The following is a 25,375-nucleotide window of genomic DNA, read 5'->3' as shown; positions in this document are numbered from 1 at the left end:
GTATACAGTACCGGTTGATAAGATGTACAAAGAAGTGTTTTTCAGTTGATTTTCTGCATTTTCAGAAGTCTGGAGCTCACCTGACACAGTTTCCGATCAGTTTGAAAACTTCAGAAAATGTAATACAGATCTAGATGAACAATTTTGTATTCGCAAAACTTTTTTGACACTTTTGAGTTTTACAGCTATTCTTCTGAAAAACACGATTGTTTGGCCAGTTTTTGCACTGAGAACGGGTTAGGTGGTTTTCAGAAAACGGCAAATAACTGAAAAACTAGGAATTTTCAAAAATCCAGTGAAATTTTTCAAGTAAGGTCTGTTTTACACCCTCCAAACTTTTCGAAGTGTTTGGAACTTTGACAACCAAGCTTTAGACTCTTGAAAATAGACAAAAAAAATAGACGGTCGAAAACAAACTGAAACTCGTTTTTCTATATCTTATAACCCGGTACTGTAGATAGTTTTTTAAGAATTCTGACTTTTCTAGAAATTCCTAATGAAGTTTCAAAGTAAATCCCATTTCAATCAAACTCTATTGAAATTGTTCAGATTATTTGGAATACTCATAAAAATTACATTTTCAAAAAAGTTTTCATTTCCCGTTTCCTCTCCGAGTTAACTTTTAATTTCCGCTCCGTGCAAAACCAATTTCCGGTTTTTCTGCTTCTGTCTAGTAGTCAACACGGTAGCTGAGAATATAGAATAACTTATTTATTTATTCATTCGAAAAATAAAATTTTTGTTATCATATCACTAAAATGTGTTAATCTGGTTTGTTTTTGTTTTTGAACCGCGATATTACTGTTTTTTTTTTTGAAAAGCGTAGGCGTCAGAAATTTAACCTACAACATGTTATGGCTCAGTTAGTACTGAAGAGCAGTCAAAATTCGTTTTTGATATGAACGTTTGGTGTTAGGGTGGAGAATAGTATATTTGCTGGAAGCGAGAAAAAAGACAAAAAAGACGTCGGATTGGAGAACAGCACTCATCCTTGGAAAAGAAAAAAGAGACACGCTACAAAATTACCATACACACAGAAAACAGTAATGGGTGAAAATGAAACATTGGATAGCTGGGGGTAGAAAATGGAAGTATAGTGGATAATAGTTCGTATCGATTTTTTATACTGATTTAGATTTTTTTCGAGAAGACAAAAATTCGTGGGAACAAATGGGGGTTAAAGGGACACAACGATTGTACAGCGAAAATAATATGGAGAGGAAATGAGAGAGAGAATGATTCAACCGTCACCAGCAATTACTTCAGTGTGAGTAGGATTTTAGCCAAATAGGGTATTTCGGGAAGTGGAGAATTTTAGATGGGAATAAGCAATGACAGTTGGGGGCGAAAAATAAGGATAAGTGTAAGTGGAGGGACTTAGATAGAAAAAGGGCGGCTTACACTTGTTTACAAACATTCTTGGTTTAATTTAAGTAATAGATAAATTACAATCAATAGTTTGACGAAAAAGAAATGAACACATACCGTTGATAGAAACCCACTCAAACCGCCAACTTTGAGCTCACTTATCTCGACCTCTGTAAAAGATATCTCAATTTTTTCAACTAATAAAATGTTGGTGATATTATGACGAGTAATCTATCAATTGAAAAAGCTGTGATATCTTTCATAGAAGTCGAGATATGTACGCTCAAAATTGACGGCCTCAGTAGGCTAGAAGGAATAAGGTAGTAATACATAGGACAGATTTTATGAGAAGGTTAGAGAGCAGAACCTTAGAAAGGATTGGCGAATGGGTTAGCCTGTGGAAGTGTTCCGCGTGGAGCCATCGATGGAATTGGTGGAGCTTGTCCCTGAGCAGCACGCATCTCGTTCAAAGTTGGCGACTTTCGCTGTTGAGCAGCAAACGGATTGGCAGCTGGGGCAGCACTAGTCAAGAATGGGTTTCCGCCTGAAAATTATCATTTTGTGTTCTGCCTCGCTTTAAAGAACAACATTTAGAGCGTCATAAAACGTCCTATTTTCCCTATTTTCCCATGGCACAATGTTTCTTATCAGCAAACACATGCATACACCCACTGATAGTTGGTCACCAGCTGCTGCTGTTTTAGAATTAAACATTTTAATGTCTTAAAAGACAGACACAAAATCTTGTGACCATTGGTTTCTATGATGTGATGTCATACCTGATGAGCTTGGAGTAGTGCTTCCCAACAAGTTGTCCAAGTTGACGAGGTTTTTGTTCTCTCCAAGGAAGTTCTCTGGGGTCTTGCGGGTTCCGTTGGTGGCTGGTGCCGAGGCAGAGGTAGTCAATGAGTTGGTTGGGGAGAGCAGCTGAAAAAATTTTAGATTCTACCGTAATGAGTGTATTCTAGAACTTACATCACCACCGAGGAGATCGAAAGAGTTGGAGGTAGTAGTGGTAGCTGGAGCTGTGGCTGCTGGAGCATCCCATGCAGCAAATGGATCCGAGTTGGAAGCGACAGCTGGTTGAGCGACGGTAGAGCTGGCCCATGGGTCGTTGGTAGATCCGAACATTTGATCGCTGGTGAGTGGAGCGGAGGATTGTGGAGCTCCCCATGGATCAGTCATTCCCCAAGCGGAGGAAGATGGTTGGTCGTTGTTTCCGCTGACAAGTTCTCCGACACCAAGGGAGAGCAAATCATCGAGAGCCGATTGGGTGAGCTGTCCGCTGCTAACGGTTCCCTGTTTGGTGGTAGCCAAACGATCAGCTTCCTGAAAGTACTACTGTAATCTTGGGAGGAACTAGGCTAACTGACCTTCTGAGATTCCTCAAGAGCCATTTGAAGGCGAGCATCGTCACTCTTGCGCATCTCATCGGCCTTCTCGCATTCTTCACGAGATAGAGCCAGAGCGATTTGGAGTTGCATTTCCTCCTCAGTAGCTGTTGATGGACGAGCCTCCTCGTATTCAGGGTCTGAAATTAAAAAAAAAATTAAAATTCATGCGAAAGGCCAATTATGCTTACCAAGAGCGGCATCAGTAATGTGATGGCGATTGCTGCGGCGACTCTCCGCACCCACCGGACCAGGATTATTCTGTTTGAACTTGTTTCTAGTCAAAATGAATCGAGTTCTCTCGTTCTTCAAACGCTCGTCGTCAGCCAAAAGCGAAGTGATCTGCTTTGCCTTCTCACGAATATTAAGTCCTTGATCCCTGTTGTCCTCAACGTGTTGGAAGTCCTTCAGTGTCTCAATAGTGAATACGTTTTCCCGACACTGTTGAGCGACCTATAGGAGCGAATCAATAATGCAAATACGCCGGACTGCCATCCTTACCTTTTCATGTCCACATTTGATGAGGAAATCCAACAAAACCAAGCTCTTGTAGACGTGTCTCCAGTTCTTTCCAGAATCGTTCAGCCGCTTCCAGACAATCGACATGATTTCAGTGAACGCCATGGGATTATGAGTGAGGTCAGCAATCTCTGACATCAAGGCGGTCGATGGTCCCCAAGGATCGTTGCTGGTAGCCTCACGAACCTTGACTTGTGCATCCGAGAAGTTGTATGCAACATTTTTGACCTGGCGTCGGATTGTCGAAATAGACATGATAGGTTAAACTGAAATCGATTGATTTTGGTATTGATAGGTTAGTTGAAGAATGAGAAATACGGTTAAGAACGGTTCTAAAAGTTCAAAGAAGATGAAAAGGAATAAAACAGGCAAAAACTGCAAAAAAGGGACAACGCGACTAGAAGAACCAAGACAGTGACGATGATGATAAGAGAATGATGATCCAATGGAACTGCGCATGTACAATGCATATTTGTGTGCGTGAGTGGCAGAAGAAGAGAGAGAGCGAGACAGAGACAGAGGGAAATGAGTGAGTGGAGGGGTTTGGAGGGTGAGTATCTGTGTGTGAGTGTTTTGTGAGTGGAATGTCTGTGTGTGGTCTCCTCACCACTCCTGTGGCTTGTCTTGTGCGGAACGAACGCACCGCGCGCAGGGGGCATACCGAGACAGCGTCCACAGGCAGTTAGTGAACGATAGAGCACGCAAATCGAAAAGACGCAGACACGTTACGCGGGGCCCCGTTAGTGTCCACAGAATGCGAAACGGGAGGCACAGAACTTGGGGTGGTGGGGGGCGAATGCAGGCGGGCGGACAATAGAGTGGGAAAAGAAAGAAATTAAGCTAGGGAGTTCGCAAAGTCACGAGATTATTCGCTTCGTTTCAGTGAGTGCCTGGGGAGTGGTGTATGCCTGAATGATTGGCGCGGCACAGTAGAGGGGCGCTCAGCATTTTTTTTTGATATCATGTTATTCCGTCACTGCTTGAAGGTGTTCTTCTTCGTTCAGATTAGGAATCGACTGAAAAAACGGGGCGAAAAAGAGGGGCAAACACACGCACATACGCAGATGTATTTTCCAAATGGCATTCATTTCGGTGTCTTTGCCTCTCCTCTCCTTCTACGAAAAAAAAAACGGCAGAAAAGAAAGAAACATGTAGAGGAATTGGGCTGGGCCTGTGTTGCATGGAATCGGATGGGCAGCCAAAAAAAATGAGAAAAAATGGAGAGAGAGAGACGAATAAAACTTGAGAAGAACAAAAAACAGGTTTGAAGTGAGATGAAAAAAGAGGATTGGCTAGTAGGAAACGACGAAGATTTATAATATATATCTTCCTGGTTCGGCGTTACGAAATTGATTCATACCAGCCAACAGGGGAATGCTGCTAAAAGCAGAAGGAAGATGAAAACGGCACAAAAGCTTTTTTCAAAACCACCAAAACTTCGAGAATAATATATATCTATCGAGAAGAGAGGGGGAAAACCTTTGAAAATAATCGAGGTGGCAGGTGACGAATGTCGTTTGGGTCGTTTGGGTTGAGGATAGCTCATGGGCAAATAGAAAAGATGAAAAAAAAACTTACGAAATATCGGAACAGGTTTTTACCCCTACCCATGGCTGTCTATCTCTCTCGCATTGCCACGTCATATATTACTATTGTTCGAAATCTTTTGGAATGTTATATAAAGAAGCAAAAGCACAGTATTCTGTGATTTTGGTTAAACTTTCATATTTTCTCAATTTTTCAATAATTTTCATCATTTTTATGATGTAATCCTAATAAGTTAATCAAAATGATTAAAATCATTCAAAAAGGCAATGCATATCATAAAAAAAACCTAAGAAAATAAAAAATAAAGCTTTAGATAGCCTCCAATTCTCACAGGCCTATTCCCAATTTTTTTCTCAACTTTGCAATGAGTTCCATATTTTTTAATTTTAAACCTGAAAAAAATGAACTAAAATAATAAAAATCATTTAGAAAATATGAAAATAGTCGAAAATTGAGAAAATAGGAAAATGACACTAAAATTAGGCTTACAGGCCTCACAGGTTTATTTTTGATTTGATTTTCCGATTTTCTCAATTTTTCGACAATTTTTTTTCATTTTTTCAAAGATTAAATTTAAAAATAAACCGTTGAAAATTGATGGAAATTTGAGAAAATTAAAAAACAAGATTACAAGTAGGCTCACATGCCTCACAGGCCTCACTTGCTTATTTTAAAAATAATTTTTTTAATTTTCTGAATTTTTCCGCTTATTTTTATAGTTTTTAATGATGTTAAGAACTTCTTTCCAGATTAACTTTTTTTTTTAATTATCAAAATTGTCGAAAAATTGAGAAAATTGCAAAAAAAAGTTTGAAGGTAGTTTGCTTTTGCGCCTTTGAGCTCTCATTGATTTCAAGCAAGTGTAATACTGACCTATTTATTTCTCAAAACCTGTCTACTTCTACTAGCCTGCCCATGACACTTACTTCCTGAAATTCGAGATTAGATTCTCAATTTCCAACGCAAAGAGGTAGTTGAATTCAAATTTCAAAACCAGTGTTTATTTACGCCATAATGTTCACGTCAAATTATGTTTTCTTATTCAAATAAAAAAAAACAAACACACATACAAAAACATACAAACTTTTAGAACGAAAATAAATTTAGATAGGTTGACATCGGTTGTATTATAATCCTTGGCATTCACTTCCCGCTTCAAAGTTTGTTGTTTGGGTAGTCGTGCTTCTCCATGTCTCGACTGCTGCCGGCATTCACATTCCCATGACTCATACTTCCCTGAAATAATTTTGATATCAACACTCGCTTTATCAATTGTACGCCTACTACCTGTTGTGGGTTGTATTGCAGGGATCTTGGAGCCGTGGCTTCCTCAGCCTTGCGCTGCTTGAAAGCTTCTTCGAGCTCTAGCTGTGTTCTCCATTCAGCCTGATCCTGTTGTCTGGGACGGGAACGAGATGAAGAGCTGGAATGTTGCTGGACAGATTGAGATGGTTGGTGCGAGAGGTGCTGTCGTTGTTGTTGCTGCTGTTGCTGCTGTTGCTGGAGCTGCTGTTGTTTCTCCAATTGTGCTCTGAAAAATCCTCTTTTTCATATCGATGCGCCATAGATCTTGCTCTCAAATCTGTTCTCAAATCTGCTCTCAAAATCTTGTAACACACAGAGTCCATTAACCCAACTGTTATAAGCCCTCTAGTTCAAAATCTACTGAACCGTATGATCAGTTCACATGATTGCACTTCCTACCTTACCTTTGAGACTGCTGATACTGCTGTTGTTGTTGTTGAGAAGACGACTGCGGCTGCTGAGAGTACTGATAATTGGGATTGTGGTAGTTCTGTTGCGAGTAGCGGCGTCTATTGGGATCGATCTCAATCACATCCCCATCGTCGAACGAGGAGGTCACGGAAATGGGATGGGAGGAAGTGGGAACCGGGCGATACATCCCGTTATCCTCAATGTACACCGATCCAACAGCTGGGACTTGATCTATTTGCTGCTGATGGTAAAGGTTCTGATTGTACGCGGTGTGAGAGACAGGCTGAAAATTTGAAATGAATTGAAGTTCGAACTTTTTACTTTTTCAACGGCACATAATTCGAAGTGTAAAACTACTCGGGGGAGCAAGTGGGGTACAAAGTGATTTAGTGGTACAAAACACATTAAAAAATAAATTCTGTACCTTTGAATTGTGAAGTTTGTACCCCTAAATCGTTGTACCCTCCGAATAATGTACCAAACATTTTCTACTAACCGGCTGGGATGGCATGCGATCCTCCCGTTGTTTCAAGAATGGATGACGAACAACGTAGTACGGAGAATGCGTTGTTTCGGGTCAAAGTTCAACATTCTCTTGATCAGATCCTTGAACTTGCTGTAGTCCTCAACAGAATGTCCTGGCTCTCCGAGACGTCGTCCTCCTGGTCCTCCAGAAGTCACACCCAAAATCTCGTGCAATTTTCTTGCTCCCGGAGCTTTGTAGGTGTGTCGATATCCGTCTCGAGTCTTCTTACAATAGTAGATTCCATCCTCGGTTTTGTCGAAATACTTGTGAGTTTTAGGCCCGATATCCAACATTTCCTTTGGTGGCATTCCAAGAACTTCAACAATCTTCATCATTTGATCTACCTCCGATGACCCAGCAAAGAGTGGCTCTCCGGTGTGCATTTCAACGAGAATGCATCCAAGCGACCACATATCAATTTTCGTGTCATACGCGATACCAAGCAGAACTTCTGGCGAACGATAGAATCGCGACTGAATGTATTGATAAATCCTATGACCTGTTTGACAGGATGATCCAAAATCAATGACACGAATTTGAGATCGCTTGGCGTTAACGAGCAGCACATTTTCAGGTTTCAAGTCGCAGTGAATGATTGAGAGTTCGGGTGAGGAAAGGAACAGGAGGGTTTTACCGAGTTGTTGAGCAAATTTGCGAGCCAAATTGAGGGAGACTCCACGGAAGTTGGTATTTTTTAAAAGATCATAGAGATTGTAAGAGAGCAGCTCGAATACCAAGCACAAGTGAGCACGATGTACAAAGTGGCCTTTGAGGGTAACTGAAAACGTTGAAAGGATCATTATGAGACCCATTACTCTGAAATCTCACCAATATTATACTTATTATCTTTATCATGAGCATTGGTCAGCTCTAAAAGGTGGATTTCAATCTGTGCTTGGTCGAAGAACGTCTTCTTATTCTTAATAATCTTAATAGCCACTTCTTCTTTGGTTACAGTATCGTAAGCTTTGGTGACTTGCCCGAACGATCCTTTTCCAACTGGAGTGTCACTCAAAATGACATAACTGCAAAAATTCAATAAAAGGATGTGAAATATTTTCTATGAAATACTAAATCTTACCGTTTGTCAAAGATTTCCCCGTTTTTGAGAATGTAGTCATAGTTTTGATCGTCGTACCCGTTGTTGTACGGTCCGCCACGGCTACTCTTCTGACGCATTTGCTGCTGCGATTCGGTTTCCGTTCGCATTGGAACGACCATTGTAGACGTTGGTGGAGCGTTGGTGTCAAGAAGTGGGGGACTGTAATATAAAAAGATTTCGTATTTAGAAAACTATATACATTACCGATCAATAATTCACGTTTTCAGGAGCTTTGTAATTTTCAGTAACCTAAAGCTCGCCGGTCAAATTTCCAATTTCTTTGAAAATTTTGAAATTCGCTTTCACAGAATTTTCTAAAATTCCTAGTGTTTCAGATGTTTGTCAATTGTCGAATGTTACCTTTTCCCGTTTTTGCACTGAAAAAATGCAAAAAAATTGTCTTTCAAAAAATGGTTAGTGGCTGAAAAACTAGGAACTTTCAAAAAATTCTGTAAATGCGAAGTTTTCAATCTAGGTTGTTTTACTCCCTCTAGAGATTTCAAAGTGATAGAAAGTTTGACAGCTCGAGCTCCAGGAGTAATTTGAAAAAAAAAAAATTTTCCTGAAAACAATAATTTTCTGATATTTGTGAAATTCTAAAGATTCAAAAATGCGGAAGTTCAGAGAATCTATCAGACTATAAACGGTCAAAAATCCACTGAAATACGTTTCTGTAAAGCTGACCGGCACTCTGCATGTATTTGATACATTCAGAAAATCGATTTGGGTTGAAGTCAACAACAACTATGTCACAGCTGTGGACTATATTTTTAGCAGAAACTTACGCATTCACATGAGAATCATAATGTGGCTGATTGCCACTCGAACTCGTGTTTGGTACCGCGTTGTGAATTGAGAACGTTTCAATCAGGTTTGCGTCAGAGGAGGAAGCTTCTTTACCGGTTTTTGGTTTGCCACTGGAATCGAGGCTTGTATGGCGGCCGACCGTGCTGCGTCGAACGTTTTTGCGAAGGTAGAAAGACTGAAACTTCTGGAATATGGATGCGGTTTCAATTTAAGCACGGCACACAAAGGGTTAGTACACTCTGGAGCCACACTACTCACTTCGTTAATAGCCTTGTAGGTTTTGATGAGATCACTGGTCAGTTTTGTGACGGGTGCGTCATTGGGATTGCGAAATTGTTGAATGTGCACTGGTTTTGATGAAGAATTTGCTGGAACATGATTTTTGTAATTAGATACAGTACCAAAAGTTATCAATAAGTTATTAAAAAATGTGACCATAACGACTATTTTAAAGAGTCTAAATTTTGGCTTTCAAGTTTCCAATTGTTTTAAAAACTTCAGAGTGTGTAAAACAGATATAGATTGAAAATTTTGCATTCACAGATTTTTTTTCAATATTCTAAGTTTTCAGATATAAGCCTATTTTTGAAAAAAACTATTTGGGCTATTAGATGTTTCAGAACTTAACGTTTCAAAACTTGACATTATAGAACCCGACATTGCAGAACCCGACGTTTCAAAATTTTTCTGCACTTTTGCATTGTGGTTTTGCACACCGTAGTGTTTTCTCCACACAGTTCTGAAACGTCGAGCTCTGAAATATTGGCTTCTGAAATGTCGAGTTCTGAAACGTCCAGAAGCCATTTTTTTCACGTTTTCAGTACAAAACTGGATGAAATGAGGTGTCTTTAAGAAGCCGGCAAAAGTTAATATTCAAAAAATGTATGCAAATTTTCAATGTAGGCCTGTTTCACACCCTCCAAAGTTTTAGAGTGATCTGACACTTCACAGCCAAGCTCCAGACTCTTGAAAATGGTCAAAAATGCCAAAAATCGACTGAAAAACACACCAAAATGACCACTACGATATAATCTTACCATCAAATGGGGCTCCCACTATTGCAGACGAGCTTGATGGGCCATTATCATTTGTGAATTGACCTGCGCTTCTTTGGAATACATTGGAATCTCGGAACAGTGGTCGTTGACTATCCGCAGACAGCTTCTTGGCTGGTAGCTTTTCCGGAGGCATTCCGGGAGTATTAGCTGCTTCTGCATTCGTCATTGAGACTCGATGCTTCTTCGGGCGACTTTGTAGAACCTGAAATACAAGGAATATAAGCTTCCAAGAGGTATGAGTAATACAGATAGGAAGAAGTATGATAACCACAGGTTTTGAAACGATTTTCATCAGAAACTATGAAAAGATTTTGGAAGCAAAAATAGGGTGGGATGTGCAGAGCGGTAGTATAACAACAGGCAGAGACAAAACGTCCGCACCGCAATGCAAACGCAAATGCTGATTTCTTTCTCTCTATGAGTGCGTAGAAAAAGAAAAGAGATAGCGAAGAGTAGGAAACGGCAGGAAATGATAGAAAGGAGATGAAGAAATAAAAGAAGTGGGTAAAAGAACGACGGAAACAGTGTAAAGCTCGCGTTTCGCCCTCTGATTACTGGCAGGCAGCAGCAGTGTTGCATGAGAAGAACACCGCTGGTCTGATAAATTTATATCAAAGGTATCAATTTCTTATCAGCTTCTTTCTTAGAATTTATGCTAATTTGTAAGTCTCGGCAGTGAAAGTTGGGGTTAGATCAGTGCGAAATTCATTAGGGGGTTAAAGGCTCCTTACAGCAAGAAACGATAAATCTAACAAAAAAGCCAACAAGTGAGTGGTCTTCCAACTAGTTCTCGAAACTACACTTGTCCTTGTGGTGTCAGTTGAACGGATTACTCTCCGACAAAAATGTGAAAACTGATAAATTGCGATCATTCAAAGTTAGTCATGATACTATTGGGATTCTTTCTCTCTTGTTGTCCTTTTGTCTAGGTCTACCTGAAATAACAATTTGTTTAGCTGGCACTATAGGGTGTGAAGGGTCTTTACGGGCTAGAATCGATATTTTTGGACCAACTCAAATACCGTATTTCCTCTAATATAAACCCACCTCTAATAGAAGCGCACCCTGGCTGTGCAACTGTTCGATTTTCTGGTGATTTTTGTCAATTCTTGTCGTTTCTTCTAATGTTCTCGCACGGTTAGGGACCGAAAACCCTCTAATTTAAGGGCTTTCACCAATATGAGTTCAACCCTGTCGACGACAAGAAAGAGGTTAAAATAGAAGCCTCCAGGACTCTATAAGAGAAAATACGGTAAATGTGATTGAACACGACGAGTACTACAAAATGAGACTATTTAGAAAATTTTATCTTGTCTGTGAAAAAAGTACAAAAGTACAAACGCAAAAAAACCAAAAAAACAGGCGCACCACAAGGCTTTTCTATTTTATGGCTTGTAACTTTGTTCATAGATAATATAAAAATTTCAAATCGATTTCATTTTGTAGTATTCGTCGAGTTCTATAACATGTATTTTGTCCATAAATGTTGATTCTAAAAGAAACTATAGCGAAGCCAGCCAGTGCCCGTTTTGGGATGATTTTTAAGTATGCTTCTTACTTCGACTAATATTAATGAAGAAGGATTTCGGTCAAGGTGATAATTTGATAAGTGAGCTTTTTGAAATGATCGCTGAACCCGCCTCATCTCAAGGGACGTGACCCGTATCAGCCACTGACAAACAGCTGTGTCACTGGACAAGTGATTTCTCGAAAGTACACTATCTCAATTGTCAAGCTGAGGGTAAATTTCAAAGTACGCCGAACGAACAAAGTCTCGTGTAATTAAGAACTCCACCCGGGCTCGTTTTTTGTAATAAGGAAGAAATAATTTCAGAAAACAACTAACCTCTTGCTGTGGGAAGAAATTCTGCGAATTCGAATTGTTGGCCTTGTTAATCGAGGTGATTGGGGGTTGTGGGAATCTCAGAATGGCTTGTGGCTGCCGACTTTGTGGCGGGAAACGTGGCACTGCTGGTTGTTGCTGGTGATGTTGCTGTGGATGCTCCGTCGGTTGCTCCGCTATCTTTTTTGACTTTTCAAGCTCGTCATTCGACGCATCTTGCATGTGAAAATCGTTGTCGTGTGCTTCGACTTGGTTAGTAATTGTGAGGGGAATTTGACCAGTGATTTGTCCGTGCTGTTGTTGGGTATTTGAATAACTTGACGATGGTTGTTGGCCCCAGGCTTGAAGATTATCTTGCTTCTCTCCGCTATTCATGTTTTCTTGTGATGCTTTCCTGCAACAAGTTATTTTTAATGAAAGCACGCAAAGTAAATTAAGTAAGCCGAACAAATAAAGACTCATTTAGACGAAAAATGCATGAAAATATTCAAAATTTTATCAAAATCTTACGGAATTTAAATATTCGAAATTCGGTTCAAGAAAACAGAAGAAAACAAAAGAAAACAACAAGTTGTCAGACACGAATTATTTATGAAACGATAAAAATTCATACGGGGATGTGTTGTATACAGGGAAAAGGAGGAAAGAGACATACACGACGCCTGGAGAAACATCACATGAGACTGAGAGGGAAATGAAAAGAGAGTGGTGAGCGAGGATGGTTAGACACGTAGAGCGACGACACAACGCAACGCTCAATACGTCTCCCCTCTCTCTCTCAGTCTCCCTCTCGCCGCTCGTTTTGCTTTCTGTGTACAGATAGTGTCGTCGATGACAAAAGGAGAACCCGAGAGGACTACGGAGGGTTGAGAGGGCAAATGGGCCTGAAGAACACGAGAAAAAAAGAGGGAAAAGGGGAGGAATGAAAAACAGACGAGGAGGCAAACACACAATGGTTCAGCTAGGAGTGATGAATGGTTGGAAATTGGGATAGAAGGGCGCTTGTTCGCAGATGTGCCAATCCGAACGAATTTTCATTAAGATAGAGACGCATATGGCGAAGTTGGTTCAAACATGAAATAAGAGAATTGAAGATACGGTAAAACTAACGTTTTTTTTTCTAATCGAGAGTAGTTCAAACACCGTGAAAACTCTGATGGAATGTCAGTCTATCAATTTTGAGCAAAGTTACTTCGGCTCCTGTGAAAGGTATTAAGAAAGTGTGAACTGATAAGATGTTTATAATATAATGATAAATAGTTTATCAGTTGTCGCTTTTTGATATCTTTCACAGGAGACAACAAAAGTAGCTGAAACTTGATAGTGTGAGAACCCGTTTATTACAGGATTTACGGTGTATGATTATTACCGTAAAACCTGTATTAGAAGGGCCCCTTTAATTGAAGGGCCCCTCTAATAGAAGGGCCCTCTGTGAAGAAGGACTCCCTTCAAAATTCTTTGGAAATAAAAAAATTTCCGTACGTTTTCAACGAAAAATAATCCGGAAATTCGCCAATTTGACAGAAATTTGTTGAAAGACTAGATTTTTTATGAAAAACTTGCCCAAATTTGGTTAAATTGATAGAGTTCCATGAATTTTGAGCGTAAATTCGCCGACACTTCCAATGAAAATGTTCGGGCAAATGTTGGGAAAAATAGAAGGGCCCTCCGGAGGTACCTTGGAAACATAGAAGGGCCGGCTTTTCTAATACAGGTCTTACGGTAAGTAAAAAACAGTTGGAAGTTTTCTAAAAGGATTATAAATTTAAAGAATTAAAAATTGATCATTAACGTTTTTTGAAAGATTTTCTTACGGAAATAAGATTCGACAATATTTCCAATCGTATCGAGATCATGAAATATTTTTTACACCTAATTTGAATGGTCTATCATCTCAAAAATTTGAGATAAAGTTTTGAAAATTTCTTCACATGCCAAACACAAAGTTTTAAAAGTAAATGGAACTGTATTCTAAATTGAAGGTACCGTGAAACCTGCAACAGAAGGGTCTCAGAGATATGAAATGTTGTCAGCGAGGGGTTTCACAGTATACTTTGAAAAAAAATTTAGAATGAATTTTGAAATTTTCATTTTTTTTTATAGCTGATGACTTTCAACAATTCAAAATAGTAGTTTGTTTTTAGTCGTCCTCACATGATTGTTGAAAAAAAAATGGTAAAGGGAAAGTTGTGACACGAAACTGGTGACGATGAATACGCTCGGTAACTTTGATCTTTTGAAGATAAGAAAAGTAGGACACCAAAAATCTAACATTAGGTTTTCTAAGTCAAGATTCGTGAGAGATTTCGACAAAATTTCGATTAAATAAAAATTGAATTAAAAAAATTCTGGAAGACTAGCGAGAAATATGCTTTCAAAAAACATAAATATTGATTTGTGCCTCAGAAAATCAGTGGAATGTTTAGATTGGAGAAAATTTTTCTCTCGAACAAACAAATACCCTAAATTTTTCAAAGAGCAGTTATCAGACTATTGGAAGGATTATTTCATATCTAAAGAATCTCGATTATAGGTGTAAGCGATTTCCATCCAACTGGGATACTGGATGTCGTTCAAGACCTACTTCAACCAGAGGAGTCGATTTTGAAAATGATTTGAAACCTCAATAAAGTTTATAGAACGTTCTGCAATCCTCAGGAACACAGAAAGTCTGATCAAACTGAGTTTTATAGAAATCAGGTTCTGGGTCATAAAACCGTTATATGGCCGGAGAAAAACATACAGAAACGGACATACAGAAACAATGATGCCAAAGAATAGATGGAATGAAAAAAGAAATAAATGTTCCGGAAATGATGAACAAACGAATTAAGAAAAATTACCGTAAAAACGGCTATAGAACGGGTCCTCGAAATTTGAGCTCAATTACCTCTATTAGATCGCCACCCCTAATTGAATGCCAGCCTCTAATATAGTGCCATCCTAGAGCACCTCCAAACAATAGAGTGCCAGCCCCTAATGTAATGCCACTGCGGATTTGATGTCACTGTGGTAAAAGTTAAAGAATGACACAAAAATCTTTTTTCTGGTTTCTAGCCCTTTTCAAGCTTAAAAAAGGTACTGTAATTGTAAAAAAATGTGTCAGGATAATATCGAATTCCGAAAATTTCTAAAAAATAAGTAGAAAAATCAAGAAAACCTCGGAAGTCATTTTATGAAAAAAATTGAAAATCGAGGACTTTTGTGATAAGTTTCAGTAGAAACTAGCTCCGAGCAATAAAGTGCCAGCCTCTAATGGAATGTAACCCCTAATTCAGTACCACCCCAGAACACCTACGAACAATAGAGTGCCATGGCTATCTAATAGAGTTTTTACGGTATTTCAACTTCCGTAAGAGATCATTACTAATAACATTCACCAGATTCCGTATGTGCGTATGTATGTCGCGTGACGGTTAACCCATTCAAAGTTAACCGATTGAGCTAAAACCTGAACAGATAAATCAGAAATGTGACTAATTGAAGGCCCGACCTTTTCATTTTTCGAAAATTTGATTTTGAAGTCTTCTGGAGACGTTCCTTGGTTTCACCACAGGGAAGGGTGGAGGGCATGGCGAGGGAGGAGGGCGAGAGGGGAGAGGGCGAGGAAAACCCAATTTGAATTTTAGAACTTCAAATTTTAAAAATTTCAAAGTTTCGTTGAAATTAAAAGTTCCGACTTTCTCAATTTCTCAACTAACGAATTTTTTATCATGAATTTTCGAAAATTTTTATCATGAACTTCCGAAAGAGCGACCCTAAAACTTCAGAATTCAAACATTCAAGTATGCAGAAAATTCAGAAAACCTAGGCGAATCGCATTTGAAACGCTTTTACGGGTTTCCAAATCGAATATTTTTTGAACGTCGGATTTTTTAAAATTTACTAATCTCTGAACTTCCGAATGCCTTATTTTCCAAACTCTGAATTGTCTGAATAGCTTGATTTTTGGAATGTTAACTTCTAAAGTTACCGAATTTCTGTTTTAGGGATTTCTGAAACTCAAAACTTCTAGATTTCCGTATATTGACCTTCAGAAAAAATATTCCGGAAAAAAATGACGAAACGTCTTTATGATGACGGGACCGGAGGCCAGGAGGTTGAGCCCCGGAGGGGCGTAAACCGACTGGTATCAAACATTTGTAAACTAGAAAAATTTTAGTGATGTTGTGATAAAAACTTTATCAGTTGACAACTTTCTGGTATATCCCATAGAATTTGAGATAATTCAGCTCGAAGTGCAACTTACATTTTAGTAATTCAATGAAAGCAATACCTCAAAAAAATAACTTTCCAATCAAAACCCTATTCACTAGTTCATATCTTTTAGCTTCATCTTTTTGTTTTCTAAAAGAATCAAAACTCAAACTTTTAAGTTTTGCTTCCCACTTTTTATTATTTCTGTGTTATTATTTCAACTAGTCAAAACTGGAAACGAGATAAAACAAGATGAAACAGACACAAAAACATCAAAACGAAAACTTTTAAACCACGGCTATGCAACAGTACCCAGATTTAATAAAACTGTCACAACACAGAAAAAACTACGTGTTTTGTTTCGTTTTCCTTCACTTCCTCCCAGCCAGTGTTATTCAATGAAATCGACGAGAAAAGAGTTTAACAAATCATGAGCGATCTTGTCCCATCCCGTTTGTCTTCCGTTTGTAAAACAAGTGTTAGGCTGGGGCCAGTGGTGGTGTTAAGTCACACCTGTTGAGCTCATTTTTCGTAAAATTAATAAGAAAGTCCGCGATTCTATCTTTTTTTCTTTTCTTCGCTCGAACCTAACGGAAACCCCTGCTCCGCCATAAATTTTAAAGAATAATTGCATTGGGCTTTGCTTTTTTTTTCAGCGGGTTGTGCTTTTTTACATATAGATGTATAGATTTAATTATTTCTGGTTTCTCACTCTTATTTTCTAATTCGATTGTGTTCTAGGTTAGTACACTTTTTAGTTTTTTTTTGGAATATTGTAAACCTTTTAATATAAGAACATCCTAACTTTTAACTTCGAGAAAAACTATCTCGGTTTATATCAGATATATAAAAATGTTGTTAATTGATAAATTGTTTATAATAATATCACTAACATTTGGTCAGTTCACACATTTTTGATATCTTGCAAAGGAATTGAGATAATGCTGAAAAAAGATCAGCCCAGATCATTTAAATTATGCTTTTCAGTATTAGAAAAAATTGAAAAGTATATATTTGAGAATGATGAATCTATCCGTTAAGTAATGACTGAAAATGTTTTTTCCCTTTTCAAAATTAACATTCATAACTCTTCTTCTCTTTCTCTCAAGCATTTTTCCTTTTTTCAGTAGATGACTCTCTTAAAAGAGTGCCGACAGTTTGGTTTCTAAAAGATTCATATCAGAAGAAACCTAATGTCATCGTCGAATGAGAAGATTCGTCAGGTGAATAAAGTGTGTAATGTGAAAATGCGTCTTCTTCAGTCATTCTCAATGTTTTTCCAACCGTTTTTTCGCCTTTTTTGTAGTTTTTAGTGTTCGCGAAAATGCCTATGAAGTTGACCTTTCCGTTAGACATCTGTCAAGTTGAGATGATATCAGTGAACAACCTGGTTTTTGATGAGTTGGCCGGAATTTTTGCTAGGAGCAGACTTTTCATCATCTCAATTTATTTTCTCATTTTCAAAAAAAAGAACTTGCACTTGTCCAATCATTTTTGCGCTTCTTGGACTGGGATGTTTCTGTTTCTAATAAATATTTCAGTTTTTGTCCACTTCTCCGAAACGCGCTGTAATTTTTTGTTTCTGACGAATTAACCAATTTCGTTGTTCTCCCTCTTAGGTTTTCTAAATTTATCGTGCCCCGTCCTTCTACCTCATTCTACCTTTTCGCTCCTCTATTTCTCTCCCTTGCATTCTCCTTATTCTATTAGATTTTCTAAATTTGACCGTAAATGATGCGAAAAGGAGTGTCCAATTGAAGGAGTTCAAAGAGTTTTTGATGCCGATATGTAATAAGATCTATGTATTTGTATTCTTTTTCCGAACCTTGACATCTACACCCTCCTCCCCTCTCTTTCCTCGCACTTCACCACCTATGAATGGTAACGGCTAAACAATGCGGTTTTGTTACGGACAGTGTACTCTTCTTTTTGTTTCTCACACATCACAAAAGGTGTTTTTTATCTCTGTGTGTGATGAAATAATTTTGGCATCTTCAAAATTGTTTGAAAATTTGCTGATAAACCTTGTATCCGAAATTCATTTAAAAGCGCATCGTCGATCCTAAAACGAAAGCAGCCACAATTTTTATATATAAATTCATTCGCCGTTACTACAGTACTTTCGAAATATTTTGAATTTGCCTATTTCCCTCAGATTTTAGCTTGTTTTTGTTCTTCCGCTCTTCATGATTATTGAGCTAGCTTTCGTTATAAAAATGTAAATTATCCAAACGGGTTAAAGTAAATTAATATCGAAGTTCTGTGCCAAACGCGCATGAATTTATTCGTAAAAACCGTAAATGTTATCTTACGATGCAACATTAAATACAATTTCGGTCACCCGAACAAGAATAGTACTAGGAGATTCAAAAAATCAAAAAATATGCGAGAAAACGTAAAAACTCAAAATACGCTGAATATGAAGCTTGTCCGAAATAGTTCCCTAGCAATAAGAGACATCTACTCTATCATTTAGATGGCCCCGAAAAACAATTTGTCATTTTTGAAGCCCAAGGACTACGGTAGAGCTTTTCTATTTTGAGTCAGTTTGCTTTTGTACCTTGTGAGATCAATTTTCTTTTTTTTCCTTTTCCTCCCTTTACTGTCCGTAAATTCAAAAATCAAAAAAAAAAAAACATCATCTCACACCCTGTGATGTCCTTTTTATTTCCTTCTTTCTTTTTTCGTCCCTTTTCGAAGTTCACAAAAGTGTAAAATCTAGAGATACACGCGATGGTTTTGGTCCACTCCATCAGAATTATTTATTCATTTTTTCTTCCAAAGAAACTTTTTGACTAAATTTTCTTTTTTTTTCTTAGGAACTCTCCACAATGTTTTTTTCAAACATTGAATTCGTTGTATAGAAATGATATGAAAGGGAAACATTAATAAAATCACATTCCTTCTAAACCTTCTGATCTTTCTTTCAATAGTTGCTTTCATATAAAATAAAAATTTCTTTTCAGATAAAATTCCACTTGCCGATGGAAAAAATTAAAGGACATGGAAAACGATGTAAGACTTTTATATCTAATTCGAATTTAAAACCTAATTTTCAGAACTATGACGTGGAAGAACAGGGGTGTAGCGCCTTCACCGGCAAAAGTGGCTATATTATCAGAGGATGTTGTGTGGTCTTTATACTCATCATTTGTATGATCATTGTAGTATCAGTCATTTTCACTTTCATGCAAAGACGTAAGTTCTATGAACATCAGTAGAAGGAGATTCAATTATTTTTAAGATGCTGTAAACACTCGAATATAATGCAACCTAAACCTTTCACTTTGATCTTACATATATCAGCCCCCGTAAAAGATATCAAATATCAGCCAACTGATAGAACGTTTATTATAATATCAGCAATATTTTATGAGTTGATCACTTTTTGATATCTTTCAAACAGAGTGGGATATATGAGTTCAACGTTGAAAGTTTGGCCCTCTATTAGAATTATTACGCTAGTCGAACGTTTTTTAAATGAAAATTAAAGTTAAACGTTCAGGTTTCTTGAAAGTATGTTTCACAAAAAATAAATTCGAAATCGCTAATCAGTTTTTTAGAATTCATTTGAATTGTTTGTCAACTCTGAAAATGTATATAAAAAATCATGGAATTGTGCTTTAAATCAGTCAAATCAAAAATGTTAAAGAACAGAAGCACACCCTATTTGTGCAGTTTGAGCTTAATTATCTTGGTTCCTATTAGAGATATCAAAAATCTGCCAACTGCTAAAGTTTTGGTGACATCAGGGCAAACATTTTATCAGTCAACAGATTATGATATCTCTTATAGAAACTAAGATAATTGATCTCGAAGTGCAAGTATAGAGTGGAATTTTATTAGAATGAAAAAATGAAATATGATCTTGCAGTTCGAAATTTCACTTCCGGACAAAAGTTTTGGTTTTCCCGTGTAGGGAAGATCAATAAAACAAAAAATGGTCAATATTGGAACATTATTTAAAACTTTCGAATATTAAAAACGTTGGAAAATCTATTCATGCTATGGTCTGCTACTAAACTTTTAATTTCTTTCCAGCAATCGATCTTACTGCTCAAACTCCTCTCAATGCCTCCGGACTTGTAGCCTCACCTGAAGAAACGTCTTCGAAACCGCAACTTCGCGTATTCCCCACATTTACAAAACGCTTCACATTCGATATGTTGTTTTCTGGAAAACGATTCCTTATTGATTCCCATGACTATATGTGGCTACCAGATGGATCATTTGTGCATATCAAAAATGATGAATCGATGGTAAAAACTTGATGGAAGTATTTAGTTGTTTAATTTGAAAAAAGTATTTAGACAAAACCAAAAATTTCAAAAATTGCACTGAAATCCTTCGAACCATCACCATTTGTTGATAGTGATGAGTATGCTCGAGCATTGTCTTCTGATATGAAATACGCCTATGGATCGGAGAGAGTGAACGAGTTGTTTAGACATTCTGCCGAGTATCTCTATCATATTGTTAAAATGATAAATGGAACAGCGTCCACGTGAGTGCTTCAGCCACTTTTTTGAATCTATCTTGGTTCATTTCAGTGAGAGATGGCATGTTGGACCAGAAGAGAACGCTCTTATCCAAGCATTTTACTGGAATCCAAACAAATCCAGTCATGATTTTGTTTACGTTCACAACTACAATTTGTACTATCAAAAGGATCCGGAAAAACCAAATGATGCAATTCAGTTGACATCTGGAGGAACTACTTTTAATAGATTTGGGTTCAGCAACTGGTTGTATGAGGAGGAGATCTTGGATGGGTCTGGAGCCGTTTGGTGGTCTCCGTCGGGTCGTTATGTGTCATATTTGAAGTTAGTGAATTTTTATTTAACTTTTCGGATTTGATTTTTTTCATCGGTGGTACCGTAACAAAGCTTACTGTACATTCAACAAAACACAAAACCGTATTATTTCAGATTTGATGATACCAATGTAAATCGCATCTTCCTTCCAAAATACACTGATGAGGATAGCTATGTGGAATATTTCGAACTACCGTACCCAAAAGCCGGAGTTCAAAACAACACACTGGTTACTCAATACATTTGGGACAGTGTGAATCACAAAATCGTCGAGACTGCTGCGCCAAACGAGCTTGTCTCCACTAATGGAAACTATTATGTGCTAACCAACAAATGGATCACCATGCCCAAAAATGCGAGTGAATTGGGAGCAGAGAGACTGATTACTGTTTGGTCAAATCGCGATCAAAACAATCTTCACTATTCTCTGTGCAACGAGCAAGACTGTGTCATGGTAAGTTGAGATACCGTAAACAATCTAATAGATAGCCACTCAAATCCAGCTTTGAACATGAATATATTGCTGTGAAAAATATTAAAAATTGGTCAATTAACAAGTTATTTTTTTTTAATTTTATGAATAACATTTTGTCAGTTGACCACTTTTTGATATCATTTACAAGGAATAAGATAAATTGGGTCAAAGTTAGTGGTTTGGATGACCTCTTATCAGAGTGTTTATAGTAGACGAATCCATGAATTTATAAAAATTTAGATTATGTCGTTCCCATTTGAAATCGACAATAGGAAAATGTGGGTTCAACCCAAAGATGTCAGAAGTATTTTCGAAACTGAGTCAGGATTCTTGACTATTCTTCCACATAAACATGAAGATGGCAATATTTACAACCATGCGGCCCATATCGAACTTGACAATACTGGTCATGGAAAAATCATAAAATGGATTGGAGAGAACTACGATATCCAAATGATTCTGGGATATTCGGGAAAACTCGATGCTCTTACTTTAAGTGCTTTTGGAACAGAAGTTGGAGAGAATAGCATGTATATTGTCAGAGAGGCGTTGTACGGAAAGGAAAAGGTAGGATAATCATAACAAGTTAAGGATGTTTCGATGTATTTGAATTCAGGTTACCCTCCAAAAGCTATCAGAACAATTTGAAGACTGCAAAAGTATGGGATCCCAATCTGCGGATCCAACCGGAGAACGTCTCGTGGTCCAGTGTGAAGCACCATTTGAAAACACGAGATTGTATTTGGTGGACGTAGTTGATGTCACCAAAAGTCAGTTCGGAAAATTTCCAATTTTTATTGAAAAAGTTATATTTTAGAAGTACTACTAGCAGGATCTACAAAAGCTTACATTCCATTTGATGTCCCACGTGTGTCATTCGGAAAGTTTCAGCTGCCATCTGGAATCGGTATTTAGCTTTGTATCGTTCTATAAAAATTTGGTACGCGTTTCAGATGGCCATTATATGCTTCAAAAGCCTGCAAATCTTCAAGAAACCGCAAAGGTTCCTCTTCTTGTTGACATGTGTGTTCTAAATTTATAATCGTTTTGAAATACTAGTTTTGTTCTAGATATGGTGGCCCGGATAGTAAAAATGTGTATCAAAGAACACCAACCGCGCATGCGATTCAAATTGTTTCCCAGTACGATATTGCTTATGCTAGGATAGATGTTCGAGGGACTGGAGGAAGAGGTTTTTTTCGGAAAAATTATGTGATCCATATTTTCTCTAAAAGAAGCTCTATGGGTGTATTTTGTGCCCGGATAGCTGGGCTCATTTAACAGATAACCAACAATTTAAAACTGATAAATTGTTTATCATAATGTCACCAATATTTTATCAGTTGACAGATTTTTGATATCTCCTATAGGAATCGAGATAATATAGCTAAAGATTTATAGAGTGGGCTTCCATTAGAGAAATTACAGTAACCCTTATTCCCATAATTTCAGGATGGAATGTGAAGGAGCAAGTTTATAAAAACTTGGGAGAAGCTGAAACTACGGATACACTGGATATGATAAGAGAATTTGTGAGGAACTTCAATTTCATAGACGAGGATAGAATAATTATTATGGGCTGGGTGAGTTTTCTCCTTTCCAAAAAAAATGTATCCTAGATCCATTTTCAGTCTTACGGAGGATTTCTAACAGCAAAAATCGCGGCGAAAGATCAAGGAGAGCTGATAAAATGCGCAATTTCCATAGCTCCAGTTACAGATTTCAAATATTATGGTATGTTTCATACTTTATACTTCAAAACTTTTACTTTCGAATTTGCAGATTCCGCGTATACAGAACGGTATCTGGGTCAACCATCTGATAATCCGAATGGATATAAAAACACAAATGTGATCCCTCACGCTAGGAATTTGAGCAATACAAAATATTTCTTGGCACATGGAGAGCGAGATGGTATTTTTAGAAAAATAAAACAAACATATGATTCATATGATTTCAGACAATGTCCATTATCAAAATAGCGCGAGGTGGTCGGAAGCGCTTCAATATAATGGAATACATTTTACACAACTGGTAATAATGGAAATCACATTTTCTATTAGAAAAATCGTTCTTTCAGGTGTACGCAAATGAAGCACATAGTTTAAGTCGGAAGATGCATCATCTTTACGCTGAAATTCAACGGTTCATGAAGGACGAATGTTTTACGTCCAACTCAGATCTTATATTTTAAGTTTTTTATGGATACTTTACCATATCTAATGAACTGCATATACGTTTTAAAATCCTCTTTGTTTTCAGATATGGACGTTCATATTATACATAGCAATTTTTGATTACATGTGCTCTTTTCCTGGGGACTATTTGCCTTTTTTATTACTAGATTGGATAGATTTATACATTTTGGATGCAGTGCAATGAGAAGAAGAATTTCTAGAAATTCATTTGTCATAAATTCAATTTGCACCGCACACTGCACCCAGGCGTCAAATGAATTATTCTTCGAGCTTCAATGATCAGATTTTCTAAACTTGTCTATATGAGACCAGAAAAAGACTAATGGTGAACAATGAGTCAAATACAGAATCTTTGCACTGATGATTAACGGGGCGAGAAATGAGTTTTGAGCTGAGTTGAATAAGTATAAAATTGAATTTAAACTTGAAGAGACGGTCAAGAATTCAATTTCAGCTGCTTAAAATTCTTCAATAGATTATTAAGGGCAATTTTCCATCTGTTTGTGTTTTTTGTGCTTGTGGTTTTTTAAAGTTCAAAAACGTTTTTATTTTATTTTTCATTATTTTTTCTGTCAGAAAATTTTCGCATCTTCTAATTTCCTATTGGAACTCAATTTTTTTTTGTAAATTCAGAAATTCAGAAATTCTGAAATTCAGAAATTCAGAAATTCAGAAATTCAGAAATTCAGAAATTCAGAAATTCAGAAATTCTGAAATTCAGAAATTCAGAAATTCAGAAATTCAGAAATTCAGAAATTCAGAAATTCAGAAATTCAGAAATTCAGAAATTCAGAAATTCTGAAATTCAGAAATTCAGAAATTCAGAAATTCAGAAATTCAGAAATTCAGAAATTCTGAAATTCTGAAATTCAGAAATTCAGAAATTCAGAAATTCTGAAATTCAGTAATTCAGAAATTCAGAAATTCAGAAATTCAGAAATTCAGAAATTCAGAAATTCAGAAATTCTGAAATTCAGAAATTCAGAAATTCAGAAATTCAGAAATTCAGAAATTCAGAAATTCAGAAATTCAGAAATTCAGAAATTCAGAAATTCAGAAATTCAGAAATTCAGAAATTCTGAAATTCTGAAATTCTGAAATTCAGAAATTCAGAAATTCAGAAATTCTGAAATTCAGAAATTCAGAAATTCAGAAATTCAGAAATTCAGAAATTCAGAAATTCAGAAATTCAGAAATTCAGAAAATCAGAAATTCAGAAATTCAGAAATTCAGAAATTCAGAAATTCAGAAATTCAGAAATTCGGATGCTTGCCCTGATTTTCAATATCTACAAAGTTCTTCAATTTTTATCAAAATCTCAATCCTAAAGCTCTAACTCCTTTTCACATAGTACATCACTTTTCTTTTTTGTCATTTGCAATGAATAATTCATCAGATTCCTGAATTTCGAATCACATTTCATCAACACCCCAACTTTCTGTGCATAAATTTAAAATTTTGATGTCATCAACTCAGTCTTCCATCTTTTTTTCTTCCCGGGATGATTCAAAGTTAGCATTTCTTCAGAGAAAAAAAAAGTCACACCTGTTATTGATCTTCCATTTTACGACCAATGGAAAGTATAGCTGAAATAAAAATCGACACTCTCAACCCCTCTTTTTTCACTTTTCTTCTTATTTTTTGAGATGAGTTGCCCCGTTTTGACTTTTTTGCATTTGCAATTTCAATGATATCAAATCTTAAAATTGAACTACTGTATAACATGATCCCTTGTCTGAAAAAATCTTTTTTAAGAAAAAGTAAAAACAAGGAAAAGTCAAGTGAGTAAAAATAAAGTGCTTTTCTCAGAAAC

The 25,375-nt window shown here is 37.0% G+C and overlaps 3 protein-coding genes across 3 annotated transcripts; 1 reads left to right on the top strand and 2 right to left on the bottom strand.

Moving 5' to 3' along the window:
* Positions 1–1,736: 1,736 nt before the first annotated feature.
* On the bottom strand, positions 1,737–3,533 carry Cbr-epn-1 (the record flags this gene model as incomplete). Its single annotated transcript, XM_002645812.1, has 6 exons — positions 1,737–1,912; positions 2,148–2,295; positions 2,344–2,697; positions 2,742–2,899; positions 2,951–3,212; positions 3,261–3,533. The coding sequence occupies 6 exons, from the start codon at positions 3,531–3,533 to the stop codon at positions 1,737–1,739; spliced, it is 1,371 nt and encodes a 456-aa protein (XP_002645858.1).
* Positions 3,534–5,981: 2,448 nt separating this feature from the next.
* On the bottom strand, positions 5,982–12,253 carry Cbr-mbk-1 (the record flags this gene model as incomplete). The annotated part of the gene is made up of 9 exons (XM_045240511.1): positions 5,982–6,357; positions 6,536–6,825; positions 7,086–7,846; positions 7,897–8,093; positions 8,150–8,329; positions 8,956–9,161; positions 9,236–9,345; positions 10,015–10,237; positions 11,882–12,253. 9 exons carry the CDS (start codon positions 12,251–12,253, stop codon positions 5,982–5,984), a joined length of 2,715 nt encoding a protein of 904 aa, XP_045093492.1.
* Positions 12,254–19,059: 6,806 nt separating this feature from the next.
* Positions 19,060–23,558, top strand: Cbr-dpf-2 (the record flags this gene model as incomplete). Its single annotated transcript, XM_045240510.1, is given in 14 exon segments — positions 19,060–19,273; positions 20,117–20,334; positions 20,386–20,579; positions 20,626–20,898; positions 21,004–21,343; positions 21,605–21,931; positions 21,981–22,134; positions 22,182–22,271; positions 22,318–22,387; positions 22,435–22,556; positions 22,817–22,947; positions 22,996–23,278; positions 23,325–23,434; positions 23,445–23,558. 14 exon segments carry the CDS (start codon positions 19,060–19,062, stop codon positions 23,556–23,558), a joined length of 2,640 nt encoding a protein of 879 aa, XP_045093491.1.
* Positions 23,559–25,375: the final 1,817 nt, after the last annotated feature.

Source organism: Caenorhabditis briggsae (genome assembly GCF_000004555.2).
Source record: "Caenorhabditis briggsae complete genome, chrX, whole genome shotgun sequence".
In the NCBI taxonomy this organism is placed as follows: Eukaryota; Metazoa; Nematoda; class Chromadorea; order Rhabditida; family Rhabditidae; genus Caenorhabditis; species Caenorhabditis briggsae.
This window is presented reverse-complemented; position numbering and strand designations above follow the sequence as displayed.